Source organism: Mirounga leonina, unplaced genomic scaffold, assembly GCF_011800145.1.
Source record: "Mirounga leonina isolate KUSES-001 unplaced genomic scaffold, KU_Mleo_1.0 Mir_168, whole genome shotgun sequence".
NCBI lineage: Eukaryota > Metazoa > Chordata > Mammalia > Carnivora > Phocidae > Mirounga > Mirounga leonina.
The window spans coordinates 70,105,569-70,120,693 of NW_023270426.1; the positions used below are offsets into that span (position 1 = coordinate 70,105,569).

Here is a 15,125-nt window from a genome sequence, read left to right on the forward strand (position 1 = left end):
GGTGAGGTTTCTGTGTGAGACCCGAGGCGGGAGGGGAGAGGCGTGACCGAGATAAGGGAGGTGTAGTGCTCTGCAGCACCTCTGTGTGACCCTTCAGCTGCTACTGTAGAGAGAAGACCTCCAGGCTAACTGGAGTCTTTTGAGGAACACTTCACTCCTGTCTCTGGGATTAAAGGGGAAGCCGAAACCTGGGAAGGGCACGGCTATCTTCTGCAGCTTGCGTGGCTACTGCGGCAGTAGCAGGTGAGGACGCAGACCCGAGGAGAGCCGAGATGCCGAACTCGGTCACCCGAGGCCGCTGCTGGGCAGTGAGTTGCTTTGTCTTTTCTGCGCTTTGCGGCGCTTAGACACGCGCTCTTCCTAGGGGCATGTGCCAGAGCGAAGGGCATCGCGGGCGTGGAGGAGTGACACTACAGCCTCTTCGCGTCTTAATTTCTCCTCCTCCTCCTCCATTGTCCCCCTTTTTTATTCCTTGGGTGTGAGATACCCGAAATTTCAGATGAACCCGAAGGGAGCTGCCGAGCGTCCAGCCGGCACTCCAGGCTGTGGGCTCGCTCCTCCAGCCCGGAGTTTGAGGACTGATGTGGGTAGCGATGGCTATTTTTATTTTCATTGCTCAGTCTTCACCCCTCTTCTCCTCGCCGCCTGCACCCCCACTTCAAAAGAACAAAAAGGCCCTTGCGTTGCAGCTTTCCCGAATGAAAACGGAGGCTGCAGGTCGCTCACTGCCTCACCTAATCAGTTCGAGAGTGTTGCACCTCGCGCGCTTCGAGGGAGACGGACCGAGGGTGGTGACCACTGGATCTCATTTACTAGGTTCTGGACTTCTGGGATTTGGCGACTTTTGGATTCCTGTGGGTGATACTTGGTTTGCTTTAGTGAGCTAGAAGGCTTAGATGGGGAAGTAGGAAGCGTGGCTGGCCCTAGCACCCAGCATCCTTGCCCTACACCGGGATAGGGTTTTGTTTTGCTGTTGAAAACTCTTCAATGAAAAATACAGTTTTTGTTTCAGGCAAATTGAATATTGAAGATAACCGCCACTAACGGAGTTCTTAAGTGTGCCAAGTGCTTTACGTATTTTCTCATACACTTCTCTCAACAATTCCATGAGGTATATTAGATTATTATTCTCTCTCCAGAGATAGGTACTGAGGCTTAGAGAGGCCACTTGTCCTAAAAAAACTTTTGTTACTAGTAAACATTTAAAACTGGATTAAAAGCCACATTTTTTAGATTCCAAAATCTGTATTCTTAATTATACTACTGTTGTCTTACCATTATGCTTCTTTGCTTCCAGTTTCTTCACTAACATTTTCAGTGGTTGAAAGTATTCATTTAAAAAAAAATACAGTATGCCTATTTATGTGTCTGATGAGATGATCTCTGTCCTCATGGAGCTTCCATATTGATGCAGAATTAAATAGTTCAGAAACCAAAATACTAACTGCAGCATGGGTGTTTTGAAAGCAGATGACTAAACTGATGTGCAGAAGATTCAAAGTTGCACAGTCAGATCTTGCTGTTTTAAGTTTTAAACTCATGACTTGTGGTAGGTGTTGTGAGGATATTACACTTAACAATTGGCGGGACATTTATTGATCACCCATATAAGTGCTATGCACCAGTTAAGTACTAGGAATATACAGATGAGGTCCTTGTTCTCTAAAAGCACCCACACAGCTACATATAAATAGTATTAAGGAACTATTGATTTTTCTAAGTGGAAATCATAATTGGTTATGTAGCAAGATGTCCTTATTTTTAGGAGATGCATACTAAAGTATATAGAAATGAAGTATATTTCTGTCTATAACTTTCAAATGATAGAGCAAGTATATGCGAGAAAGTAAATATGGTAAAATGTTAGCAATTGTTGAGTCTAGTGGTGAGTGTATGAATGTACATGTATAGTGAACCATTCTCTCAACTTTTCTGAATATTTGAAATTTTTCACAATAAAAACTTGGGGAGGAAAAAACCCTAACTCTAATGGAAACAGGTAATTGTAAAGATATATCCCAAACGCTGTGGATCATGGAGGATGGGAAAGATGCTGATGTGTATTTAGGGGTTGGCAGAAGCATGATAGTTGTCAGAAAAGCATTTATTGAGGACTTTGCAGTTAATTATTGAAGGAGGAATTGGAACTTTCAAGGACAGTAGTGAATTATAAGTAGAAGGAGAGACAGGCTCAGCAAAATATAGTTCATGAATGTCTGAAGAAGGGAAAAATCAGTGTGAAGGTTTTGTGAAACTTGGCATGGGCTTTTTTGTATACACTTCTAAATGATGCTTGGCTGCCTTTGCCAGCATGCAGAAGCCTAATTTAATAACCTATTATGTAGCTGTAGTAATAGTTCCCTGGAACTGGAGTCACCATTTACAACAGTGCTTTCATTGGAAAATGCTTTTAGGATTTCAGGAAAATTGGTCATGTGTCTGTTCAGGCTCCTCAAGGAAGGAGGCTTTCTGAATACTACATAGGACTGATGGATGATCCATGGTATCATTTTAAGGATTAAGCAGCTTTGACCATGGCAGATCTGTGAAGGAGATGAGTGTTTATTCCAGGCAGTAGTGTTCTTGATAGTCTCAAGCAGTGTGGTAAGATTGGAAAACATGTAATGAGGTCTCCAGCAGCAGCGGCGGCGACAAGAAGGAGTTTCCGTGGCTTCATTACATGGGTAGTAAATAGGTTCCTTCTAAATTGAATTGTTTGTATTTGTTTTGTGCTAGTTAAGTTAGGTAGGAATCTCGGTCTTAATTATAAAAGCCAGCAAGATAAATAAATAGCTAACATTTACTAAATGCTTACCTTGTGCTAATTGCTGTTATGTCTTCATTGTCATTTAATTTGCAAAATAATTAATGAGATTTATCCCATTTTACAGATGGTGGCTAGAGAGTTTCAATAACTTAGTTAAGGACACAGAACCGAGCAACTATCAGAAAAAGCTTTCTAACCCACTTTTGTCAAAGTCGAGAGCAGTGGTTCTCAATGTTGATTTCCAGACCAGCAGTATGAGCATCAGGTTGGAATTTTTAGAGTATCAAGTCCTACTTTGAGACTTTTTAGTTTAGTATTTTAACAAGCCCTCCTGGTGATTCTGATGTGTGAAGTTTGAGAACCACTTCTTTGATTGTGACTACTGAGTAGCATGGTAGTTTCCAATTTAAAAATGAGAGTTGCGTAGTATTTGTCTTCTGAACAGATATTTTACTTTAATTTTTTAATCACCAACTGTTTGAAATTTCATTACACTGTGAAATTTTAATTTGAAAGTTGCATAAAGTGAAGCCTGGCTAGGTACACTAGGGTTTTAATATTTAATAGGGAACCACCAATTAAACTAAAATTAGATCTTTAGGAATAAGAGTTTGGGAGTTAGACTTTGCAGTTCTATCTAACATAGAAAGAAATCTTGTTTTGTTGATTTTTTTTTTTTTGAGTCTAAAATGCAACACGGTTTTATCCCCTGAGCTTTCTAGTTAAAGTCTTTTAAAAATTGATTTGACGAAATTTCAAATTGATTTATAGCTTTCAGTGGGTTTTAAACCCACATTACATTTTATCTGGTTTTGTTTTTTTCTATTCTATTCAGGTATTACTTAACTGTGTTGCAGAGTTATCTAGCTTTTAATGGAATTTTGTTATAATTTGAATAATTTTCTCATTTGTTAGATATTTTTGGACTTGAATTTAGTGTGTATTTTTGTTATTGTTACTTTGTTATTTTATTACTTTCTTTTTGTTATTTTTGAATCAGTTTGTCAAATTGATAAAATGTAGGTTATTGACGATGAGAGCCTAATTTTTTTAATTTTATGGAAGCAAATGTCTTTTCATTTGAAGGTATGCATCAAGGTACTGGTCATGATTTTACACGTGTCATTTACTTTTACATGAATGTTTTTGAAGTACAGCTCCAAAATTAATTTTTTCATTGCATTTTAGGTAGAAAGATTACTGCATCAACTCACTGAAGCAATAGCCTCACTCTTTGTCTTTTAAACTTCATCAACAATGAAGCGATGATATCAGAGAACAAAAGAACATTTGCCAACTAACTGTCATCACAATTTCAAGTGCTTGTATAAGCAGAAACAAGCTGCAACAGAGCTCTGTGTCAGCTAGTATAGAGAGAATGGTTTATTTAGGAGCAGTTTTAGTATAGTGCTTTATATCTGTATCAGATGAAATAAAAATGAGTGAGACCCCCAGATTCTTTGTTGGACCTGAAGATACAGAAATAAACTCAGGAAATTATCGACATTTCTTCCACCATGCAGATGAAGATGAGGAGGAAGAGGATGAGTCTGTAAGTTGTTTGTTTGATGAGAAAAGACCAGTACACTATAGGGTTCTTGCTAATCACTGTCAAGGTGAATTAATACTTTCTAAATTGTGAAGACATTTCTGTACATAGAAATTTATTGGAAATCTTCTGTGCTGTAAAAGCATGTTATGTTTCACTAGTAGCATTATTGAATCTATGATGCATCAAGAAATCCAATTAGGGGTCAGACTTTTAAGTTGTTTAATGATGTCTTTCATGATATGTTCACTGGTATGCCTAGCATAACACAGGAATCAGTTGAAAACGTGGCAAGGAGAGAATAATCAGGGCCATAAACCAAAAGGGTTTCTTGTGTGTGGAAGTACCTGAAAAGTACAAACTGAGGGTTCTAGAGGGGTGGGGGTGGGGGGAGGGGTTAGCCTGGTGGTGGGTATTGAGGAGGGCACGTTCTGCATGGAGCACTGGGTGTTATGCACAAACAATGAATCACGGAACGCTACATCAAAAACGAATGATGTAATGTATGGTGATTAACATAACATAATAAAATTTAAAAAAAAGTACATCAAGATAAAGAAGTAAGTTGGAAGAAATAATTTTAAAGGTACTAAAGAAGGACTTAGCCAGCTTCGTTAAGTTTGTCATGCTGTCGATACAAGTGGTGGTTGACCCAAAGATAGCCTTATATATTAACTATTCAGAAGTCTGTAACTGTGTGACTAGAAGAAGAGGCTACCTCAAATATCCAGAGAGGTGTATAAGTGCATAAGTCTTGTTTTCTTTTTGATCTGATCTACTAGGAGGTATAGCTGTACTGGATCTTTAGGAATAACACACATTTATTATGTTCATTTTACTGTAGTTACATTAGCTCAACATTTTTCTTGTTTTCCCTTTAGAAGTAGATTGCTTTACTGGGAAAACTGATTTAAGATACAAACTTATGTTTGTTTTTTCTTACATTTCCAGTTGAAAAGATAATTTTTTTAAGATTTATTTATTTATTTGAGAGAGAGACAGACAGAAAGAGGGAGGGTGGTGGGGAGGGGCAGAAGGAGAGTGAGACAGTCCCAAGCAGGCTCCATGTTGAGCGGAAAGCCCGACGCAGGGCTTGATCTCAGGACCTTGAACCCAAACCAAGAGTCAGCCGCTTAACCGACTGAGCCATGCAGGCACCCTGATAATTTTGTTTTCAAACCAAAACCTGTTATACTTGGTAAAAGTAGTAAAAAAACAAACCAAAAATAGCTATTGGATGATTATTGACATCATTTTCCATAGTTATTTAACACTTTTCACCATGCCGTTACACATATCTGAAATGCAAATGAGACTGTCATTCACTTAAAACCTATTCTACCCCCCACCTCACCCCAGAAAAAATGATTTTCAGGCTTCTCTTAATGGCAAAATTTTTCTTCATCTGAAGTGTTATCCAGAAGTCCAATAAATAAAACATGTTTTATCTGTCTGACTTAAGCTAGAAAGTACTATTGACTCAGCCTCTGCTACCCCTACCCCTTTTCGCCTGAGGTCATCTGAACATTCTGTGAACATCACTGACAGATCAAGTCCATTTCTTACAAATAAGGACTTTTGTCTGTCCCTTACATCTAGAATTGTACTAGTCTCTCTTCCCTTCTACCTTTTATGTTTCAACAATATCAAATTTTTGTTTTTCATATATTATTCCATGTTGTACCATGCCTCTTTGCTGTTGTGTGTATTTCTTCATCTCTGTGAAATGCCCTTTTCTGAGGGGTACCTTATGAATTGTTTTTCATTCTTCAAAACCTTGCTCATATTCCCTATTCATTCTTCCCCTTCTCCTTATAATCTTGAATACTTCTTCCTCGGTACTATTTTTTTTTTTAAGATTTTATTTGAGAGAGAGAGAGAAAGAGCATGCACAAGCAGGGGGAGGGGGAGAGGGAGAGGGAGAGGGAGAAGCAGACTCCTCACTGAGCAGGGAGCCTGACATGGGGCTCAATCCCAGGACCCCAGGATCATGACCTAAGCCAAAGGCAGATGCTTAACCAACTGAGCCACCCAGGTGCCCCCTCAGTACTATTTCTATACCTTGACGTATATACTTGTATTCCATGTATCATAATGTACTACATTATTACTGTGATCTGTTCGATTCACAGCACTTTGAGGATAGGTAGTTTCTGTATATCTAACTTCAGCACTTAGTGTAATTCTTGGAATATTGGTACTAATTAAATTGAGTCACATTTCTGGTGCATAGTTGACACTTTTGAGAAGCTTGATTTGGTTCATTTGGCCTATAGATTGACAAATGATTTGTTCCAGATCATTCTCCTATTTTTAGGATTAAAGGTATGAATTTCAGAAAAATAAAATAAAGGTATGAATTTCATCTTAGACATTAAATCTATCAAAGTAACTCAGATCTGTCTAAACAGTTATTTTCATGCTTCCAAGATTTTACCTATAGGAAAATTTATAGTTTTGTCTTAATAATGCAGGCTTATTTGTTCATTTTAAACTTGGAAGTTTCTAGTTCATCTTAGCTAAGGAGTAGATATTAAATAGATCTGTAATAAATACACTTAAGCCTAGTAGCCTTTTTTTTTTTTAATTGTAAAGCAATGGGAAATGTTAGGTTGAGTGGTTTTTTTTTTTACTGGAGTATAATTGACATAATCGTTTCATGTGTACAACATGGTGATTCAGTAATTATATACATTACAGAATGCTCACCATGATAAGTGTAGTTACCGTCTGGTCACCATACAAAGTTACTGTTATTGACTATATTCCCTCTGCTGTACTTTTCATCTCCATGGCTTATCTATGTTATAACTAAAAGTCTGCATACCTCTTAATCCCCTTTGCCATTTTTACCCATCCCACCATCCCCCTTCCCTCTGGCAGCCACCAGGCTGTTTTCTGTATTTGAGTCTATTTGTTTTGGTTTTTAGATTCCCCATGTTAAGTGAAATCATAGGGCATTTGTCTTTCTGACTGACTTATTTCACTTAGCATAATACCCTGTAGGTCCATCCATGTTGTTGTAACAAGATTTTATCCTTTTTTATGGCTGACAAATATATATACTATACCTTCTTTATCCATTCATTTACTGATGGACACTTAGATTGCTTGCATATCTTGGCTATTGTAAATAATGGTGCAGTCAACATATCTTTTTGAATTAGTGTTTTTGTTTTCTTGGTAAATACCCAGAAGTAGAATTAATGGGTCATATGGTATTTCTATTTTTAATTTTTTGAGGACCCTTCATACTATCTTTCACAGTGGCCATACCATTTTACATTCCCAGCAACAGTACTACACAAGGATAGCACTTGATATTCTTGTCTTTTTGATACTAGCCATTCTTACTGGTGTGAGGTGATATCTCATTGTGGTTTTGATTTGCATTTTCCTGATGATAAGTGATTTTAAGCATCTTTTCATAAATCTTTTGCCCACCTGTATGTCTTCTTTGGAGAAATGTCTGTTAAGTTCCTCTGCCCATTTTTTAATTGCATTATTTGATTTTTTTGGTGTTGAGTTGTATGAGTTCTTTATATATTTTAAAAATTGACCGCTTAATGGATATATCATTTGCAAATATCTTTTGTTGGCTGGGGAAGTATTCATTAGGAACATCATGAGCTATGTAGAGGATTTTGATCAGGAAAGAATTGAGTAAAGGAACATAAAATGGATGATCAAGGAGGAAAAACAGCAGATCCCAGGGAGATTAGGATTTACAATGAAATTTAATACCAGTTTGAGCTCTAAATTTCATATGAGTTAGAAGAGGCGATGAAGAAATCTAATTTTAGACATAAAGAATGGTAATTTAAATCTGATGTTACCCAATTTTATTTTTAGATTTATAATAAGAGAAAGTCTAGTAAAACACTTTTGAGCTCAGATTACAATATCATGTGAAATATATAAAATATGGAAGAGGGAGAACTAAAAAAAAAAAAACTGAGCACAGCTTTATTTATTCGATAAAATGCTTAATTACTTGAATGCAAAGATCTCAGAATGAATCTTGAGTAATTTTGTAAACCTGTGAGCTACTTATAAAGTATTTCTATATCCTGTTTTTTTTAGTTTTAGGACGAACCATGGCCTTTGAGCTGTAGCAAGGGTGTCAGAGATGAGCAACACCAGTAGACAGGAATATTGAGTATGAAGATTGGAGTTTCAAAGAGCATTGACACCTCTGTTAGTTTGGCTTTCTCCAAAATTTTCTTCCAAGTTGTCACTGGTGACCAACTCCTATTCAGGCTCAATCTACAAAAATAGTTTAACACTGTATACTATCGCTTTGTAGTCAGAATATCTTATTTTAGGCAAGAGAACTCTTTATCTCACTCTCATTGGTCTTTTTACCTGGATTAGATAGGTTTTGGCCCTCATTTTCCCCTTTCTGTTGTGGCAAAGGTAAATAAGTACTAGAAACAGTTAAGGAAGGAGTATCTGTTTAAATTTAAAATCAGAATGAAAATAGTAACGATGTCCTGAAAGCTTTCCAGACTTTTGTAGACAACTATTATTTGTTATTTATTATAACAAAAATGTAATTTTGAAAAATGCCTTTTTTGGTTAACGTATCATTTGTATTGATTACATCCTGCATCTATTTCTGAAAAAGATTTAATATAGCTCTACTTTGGATTTGTATTAAGTCAACCTGATTTTTTGTTGTTGTTGTTTTCTTTCTGTTTTAGCCACCAGAAAGGCAGATTGTGGTTGGAATATGTTCCATGGCAAAGAAATCCAAATCCAAACCAATGAAGGAAATTCTTGAACGGATCTCCTTATTTAAATATATCACAGTAGAAGTATTTGAAGAAGATGTTATTTTGAATGAACCAGTCGAAAACTGGCCTTTATGTGATTGTCTTATTTCTTTCCATTCTAAAGGTATTAAAGAATGGGGTGGGAACTCCCTTTATCCTCTTATAATAAGCCTAATACATATTAATTGTAGAGTATTAGATAAAACAGAAAAATAAAATTAAACTCACCCATCTCACATATCAGTAATGTTAATATTTTGATATATTTCTTTTCAGTCATTTTTTTCTCTATGTATTTTTTTAAACAACTTTACTGTGGTTGTGTGTATGTAATTTTATATTTAATTTTTTCATTAGTTATATCAAGAGGTTTTTTTCCCCTCCATTACATTCTTCAAAGACCTGATTTTTAACGTCATCATAGTGTGTCGTCATGAGGATGTCCTATAACATATTTAACTGTTATCCTAATAGTTAGTCTCCAATTTTCACTATTAGAAATAAGGCTATTATGAACTCTTTTAATGCATATCTTTTTTTGCACTACTCTAAGTTAATTAGAATAAATTCTTGAATTATTAGATATTTTAAGCCATATGCTTTTGCCATATAGAAAATGATCTGTCTTTCCTCATATACATATTCATATTTTATTTCTGAAGAACTTAATGTTTGAATTTTCAATTTTACTTGGTTTCTTTTACAAATCAAACAGAAATATTAATTAAACATAAATATTACTTGATGGTAAAGTATACCTTCATACTGATCAAAATTATTAGTGAATATTTGAAAATTTATAACCCAGGAATCTGTGAATTAAGTGAATTTCTAAGAACTATAATTTAAAAGATGCATGCTCAGTTATAAATGTATTCATATTAAATCACTTTGTTATCAAAATATGTAATCTCCAGCTGTGTTAAAGTTTTACTTTAGTTAAGTGTTCAAGAAACTTCTCCTTCAGCAAGAAGGGGATGGAGCATGATTGAGACTTTTTGTGCTCCTGTAGCCTATAGAGAAGCCAAGGCCCTGGTCTTCTTTATGAATTGATGTCCTTTACTTCAGAGAATTTTAAAATTGGCTTATCCTTCAGGGTTAGGTGGTCTTCCCTCACTACCACATGGTTCTTCCTGCCAAAGCTTTTTTTTTTTTTGCCTGTAAAAACTAGGTGCTATCTAAGGTCATATCCCATATGCTGTCTCTTGGTAAGGAAAAAGTTCCTCTTTAACAACAACAGAACCAGAGAACTGTTACAGAGGTTCCTATATGCTGAATTCCATTAGGATGCTTTAAATCATAGACATTGAGCTATCTTGATGACAAGTGATGAATTCTTCGCAGAGTCTTTACAACACGAGAAGGGTTTGTAATTTGTGGAAGTGATTCTTGTTATAGAGTACTTTTATTAAATTTTAAAAACTAAGAGGAATTTAGGAATAAGTCTTTTTTAACTGACTATAGTTTTTTGTTTAGTTTTGTTAACTTCAGTATGCCTTAGTACTTACTTCCCCTCAACTGTTCTGATAATGGTACAAAATACAGTGTCTTCACAGGTATTCTGTAGTACCCAAGGTTAAATTCTAAAGTTATGCATGCTTACTGATTTTTCCTCTTTTCCTTAGACAAGATATTCTTTAAAATATTGTCGTTTAAGGAATAATAAATATTTATTGGTAGCTTACTCTGTCAGGGACTATGTTAAATGTTTTATATACACTCCTTTATCTAGTTCCTCAAAAAGTCTACTAGGTAAAACTTCTATAATACCCATTTACAGCTGGGAATCAGGGACTTAGAGATGTTAAATAAATTTACCCAGGGTCACATAGCTAATGAAAGATGGAGCCAGGATTTTTTTTTTTTTTAAAGATTTTATTTATTTATTTATTTGAGACAAAGAGAATGAGAGACAGGGAGCATGAGAGGGAGGAGGGTCAGAGGGAGAAGCAGACTCCCTGCCGAGCAGGGAGCCGGATGCGGGACTCGATCCCGGGACTCCAGGATCATGATCTGAGCCGAAGGCAGTCGCTTAACCAACTGAGCCACCCAGGCGCCCCTGGAGCCAGGATTTTGAACCCTGTTTTATTAGACTCTATGGTATAGTGCCATACCATCTCTTAATAATAGGTATTGTTGGATAAAATTGGAGATTTTTAGTGTCAATACAGAGAGTGTGGTATAATTATTAAAATGCTTTAGATTTTTTTTAGACCTCTTACTATAGTTGCCATTCGATTTGTTTTCCATGTAATTAGTAGTTTTATCAAAGTCTAGAAATTTTAGGGAGTTAATTTCTGATACCTTAACATTGACCTAGTTACAGCAAGTATGATTCTACTCATATATTTTATATTTAGAGCATATCTATTGTATGTGAATTAACTTTTGTTTTTGCTATTTTTAAAGATACACAAGTTCTTTGAATTATTGGCAATTTTATATGTATAAATATCAAACTAAAGTGAGAAGAAGTTATATTTATTTTTTTTTTAAATTACCAAGTGACTGTGATATACTTATTTATATAGAAGTTTTGTTTGTGTATGAGGTAATCTTAACCTGTTATCAGGTGACTTTGAATAATCAGGCATTGACTAACATGTCAGTGCTCTCCATTTGGTTATATAGCCACTGGCTTGTTGTGCCTTATCAATCAAATTAACTAGGAAAAAATAAGACTTATTAATAGTACCAGTTATGTCAAGTTTTATGTATTTTTCCATGCATTATATGGAAAGCAATTATATGCATAATTAAATTAACCTTTTATGGGAAGTGGCATAAAATCAAATAGATATAAGTTATAGATGTCAACTTATCTTGAGATTGTACAGAATATGTTAATAATATGTGTTCTTAGGATTTCCACTGGACAAAGCAGTTGCCTATGCAAAACTCAGGAATCCATTTGTAATCAATGACTTGAATATGCAGTATCTCATACAAGATAGGTGAGTGATGGAGATGGCTGAATTAAGGGAAGAAAAATAACATTTATTTAGTATCTACTGTAAGCTGACCTCAGGTGTTTTCATATACATTAATTTGTGGTATCCTCTAAATAATACTTAGAAATAGGTATTTATACCCAGTTTTATAGATGAAGAAACTCAATCCTGAATTAATTTGCCCAGAGTCACAAGTAGTTCTGTCAATAGTGGAACAAGGACTTAAACCAGCTTTGTTTAATTTCCAGAGCCTACTGAACCATTGAAAATTATGAACAACTTCTCTGTTATGTGACTGAAGATGAAATTAGGGTTATACTCATTATAACTAGACTTTTTTTTTAATTGAATAGTGCAACAATTTTGAAAAATATCTCGTGATATATCTTAGCGTTCATTTTACAGGCTGAAAGCATGGATTTCTAAGGGAAACTGTAGAATACAAATGTATTTATTTATTTTGTTTGAGTGATGTTTCACTCTGATGGCTACCCTTACAATTTCACCAACATTCAGTTTTCTTTTGTGGATAGCATTACAATATGAGATTATATGTGTGAAAATGCTTTATAAAATTTAAGGCCCAATAGTTTTTTGGTTTTGTTTTTTTTCCTGTTCTTCCAGATAGTAAACATTATCAATATCTAACATTTTAAAACATTTTCCATAGGTTTACATATTAATACATGCTTCTATGTTATATATACATATATATATATATATATATAAATGCATATTTGCTTTAAGAAATTTGGAAAATAAAAGCATAAAGGTATTTAACCCTGCTACTGTCTATCATATTTTTTCATGTAGAAAGCAATGCATACATCCACTCACATTTTACTAAATTAGGGTCACTTTTCTCTTAAAATACTATGAACATTTTCCCATGTCATTAAATATTCTTTGAGTATAAAGTTTTTAATAGGTAATATTCTGTCATTGCCATATAGCAACTTTGTATTTAACCATTTCTTTTTATATATTTATATTCCCAATTTTAAATATTAATATTTTAATATGCCACATGAAGTATTGTGTGCATACATTTTTGTTCTAATATGGCTGAATATTTCCTTAGAAATTTTCAATATTTTTAAGGATTTATTTGTTTATTTAAAAAATAAGACTTGATATCCATGCCTTAATGTACTCTTCAAATAGAGCAAATGTTTTCCTTTTTCTTCAGAAGAGAAGTATATAGTATTCTTCAAGCTGAAGGTATTTTACTTCCTCGTTATGCAATTTTGAACCGTGACCCAAATAATCCCAAAGGTAAGAATATGAGATTTTTTTTTTTTTTTAAGATTTTATTTATTTATTTGGCAGAGACACAGTGAGAGAGGGAACACAAGCAGGGGGAGTGGGAGAGGGAGAAGCAGGCTTCCTGTCGAGCAGGGAGCCCGATGTGGGGCTCGATCCCAGGACCCTGGGATCATGACCTGAGCCAAAGGCAAACGCTTAACGACAGAGCCACCCAGGCGCCCCAGAATATGAGATTTTGAGCAAGCTACCTTTTGTCACTCAACATACTTTTGAGCCCCTTCCTTTCTATAATTAAGTAGAAGGAATTCAAAGAACTCATACTGTTCTATTTACTTTTTTTTTTAATGAGCCACGTAAGCATTATGTTCAGTTGAAGTGTGGTACTATAAGCTAAAAGGCCCACTAATAATTTAAGAGTTCTATATCTTACTTTTCTTTGTTCTACATTTGACATATATCTGGGAATCATAAAGAATTTTTAAATTACATGCTTAATAAATTTGTATTGATTAGGGGTAAACAAGTGATTTATCTATGACTATTGAATTCAGGATTAGAAACTTCATGCTAGGATACTGTAGTTTCTGATGATTAGGAGTTTAGAAATATTACTACTTATTAATATCCTAAAGCACCCTTTGCTTCATTTTTCTGGTTATCTAAAATGTAGCATGTAAGTTATATGTAACAGTCTAAAAGCCAAGATAAATGTTTTTCTGCTTTAAGATTTAATATTCTGACAAGGGTATTTTGGGGAATTTTGATGATTTTATTGTACCTTAAAGCAACTTTTGTTAAAAACCAGATATAGTATTTATTATCTGTAACAGGGAACTTCTCTCATTTGTCTAGAGGTAAAAAGTTAACTTCCTGATTCGATTGCTTGCTTACTTTATATAGGTTACTTTAATAACTTAAATAATTTCATGTTTTATGATATCTGTGATACAAATGATTCCATACAATTTTCAGAAGATGAAAGCAATCTAGAATAATTTCTCAGCCTTTCTTGTTGGCATCAGTTCATATCTAATGTTGAATTCTATGGGATGATAAGGTAAAATGTCAGGTTTATAAGGTTTTGAAGAACAACTGTAGTTTTTAATGTCATAGATCATAAATCTTGGTATATGTTGTTTGCATAAATATTTTTTTAAAGATTTATTTATTTTTTTAGAGAGAGAGATGGGGGGAGGGGCAGGGGGAGAGAATCTTGAAGCAGACTTCCCTCCTGAGTGTGGAGCTGGAGGCTGAGCTCCATCTCCAGACCCATGAGATCACAACCTGAGCTGAAACCAAGAGTTGGACACTTAACCAACCGAACCACCCAGGCGCCTCTGCATAAATTTTTAATTAAAATCAAATCATACATTATCCAAGGTTACTTTTCTTTGTAAATCTATTCTAGTAAAAACTTTAACAATATTATTATATGTAGATAATATACAATATGTAATTATTCCTGCTGTTATGTTTGATGTTTAGAATGCAATCTGATTGAAGGGGAAGATCATGTAGAAGTAAATGGTGAAGTTTTTCAAAAGCCTTTTGTAGAAAAGCCAGTCAGTGCTGAAGATCACAATGTTTACATTTACTATCCAACATCTGCTGGTGGTGGAAGTCAAAGACTTTTTCGAAAGGTAAACCTTTGTTATCGTAGGGGATGCTGTTATTCACACTTCATACAAATTCTACTAAAAGTAATCAAGTATTTAATGGAACTAAGATTAAATGAGAATGTATCATTCAGGGATAAATTCAAACTGATATCCTTCTTTGTTAGAAAAGCAAGGCATTATTTTAGTTATTTAATGTTG

The 15,125-nt window shown here is 34.8% G+C and overlaps 1 protein-coding gene across 21 annotated transcripts in view; it reads left to right on the plus strand.

Moving 5' to 3' along the window:
- The first annotated feature begins 27 nt into the window (after positions 1 to 27).
- Positions 28 to 15,125, plus strand: part of PPIP5K2 (diphosphoinositol pentakisphosphate kinase 2) — a 71,445-nt gene continuing 56,347 nt past the window's right edge. For 19 of the 21 annotated variants that reach the window (XM_035014965.1, XM_035014961.1, XM_035014964.1 and 16 more), the window contains exons 1-6: positions 28 to 243; positions 3,956 to 4,319; positions 9,020 to 9,215; positions 11,955 to 12,045; positions 13,232 to 13,317; positions 14,794 to 14,948. In XM_035014965.1, the coding sequence (XP_034870856.1) occupies positions 4,206 to 4,319; positions 9,020 to 9,215; positions 11,955 to 12,045; positions 13,232 to 13,317; positions 14,794 to 14,948 (642 nt within the window). In that variant the 5' untranslated portion in view covers positions 28 to 243; positions 3,956 to 4,205. Of the gene's footprint in view, positions 309 to 3,955; positions 4,320 to 9,019; positions 9,216 to 11,954; positions 12,046 to 13,231; positions 13,318 to 14,793; positions 14,949 to 15,125 lie in introns of all 21 variants that reach the window. The other 2 variants (XM_035014980.1, XM_035014962.1) reach the window with 2 other exon arrangements.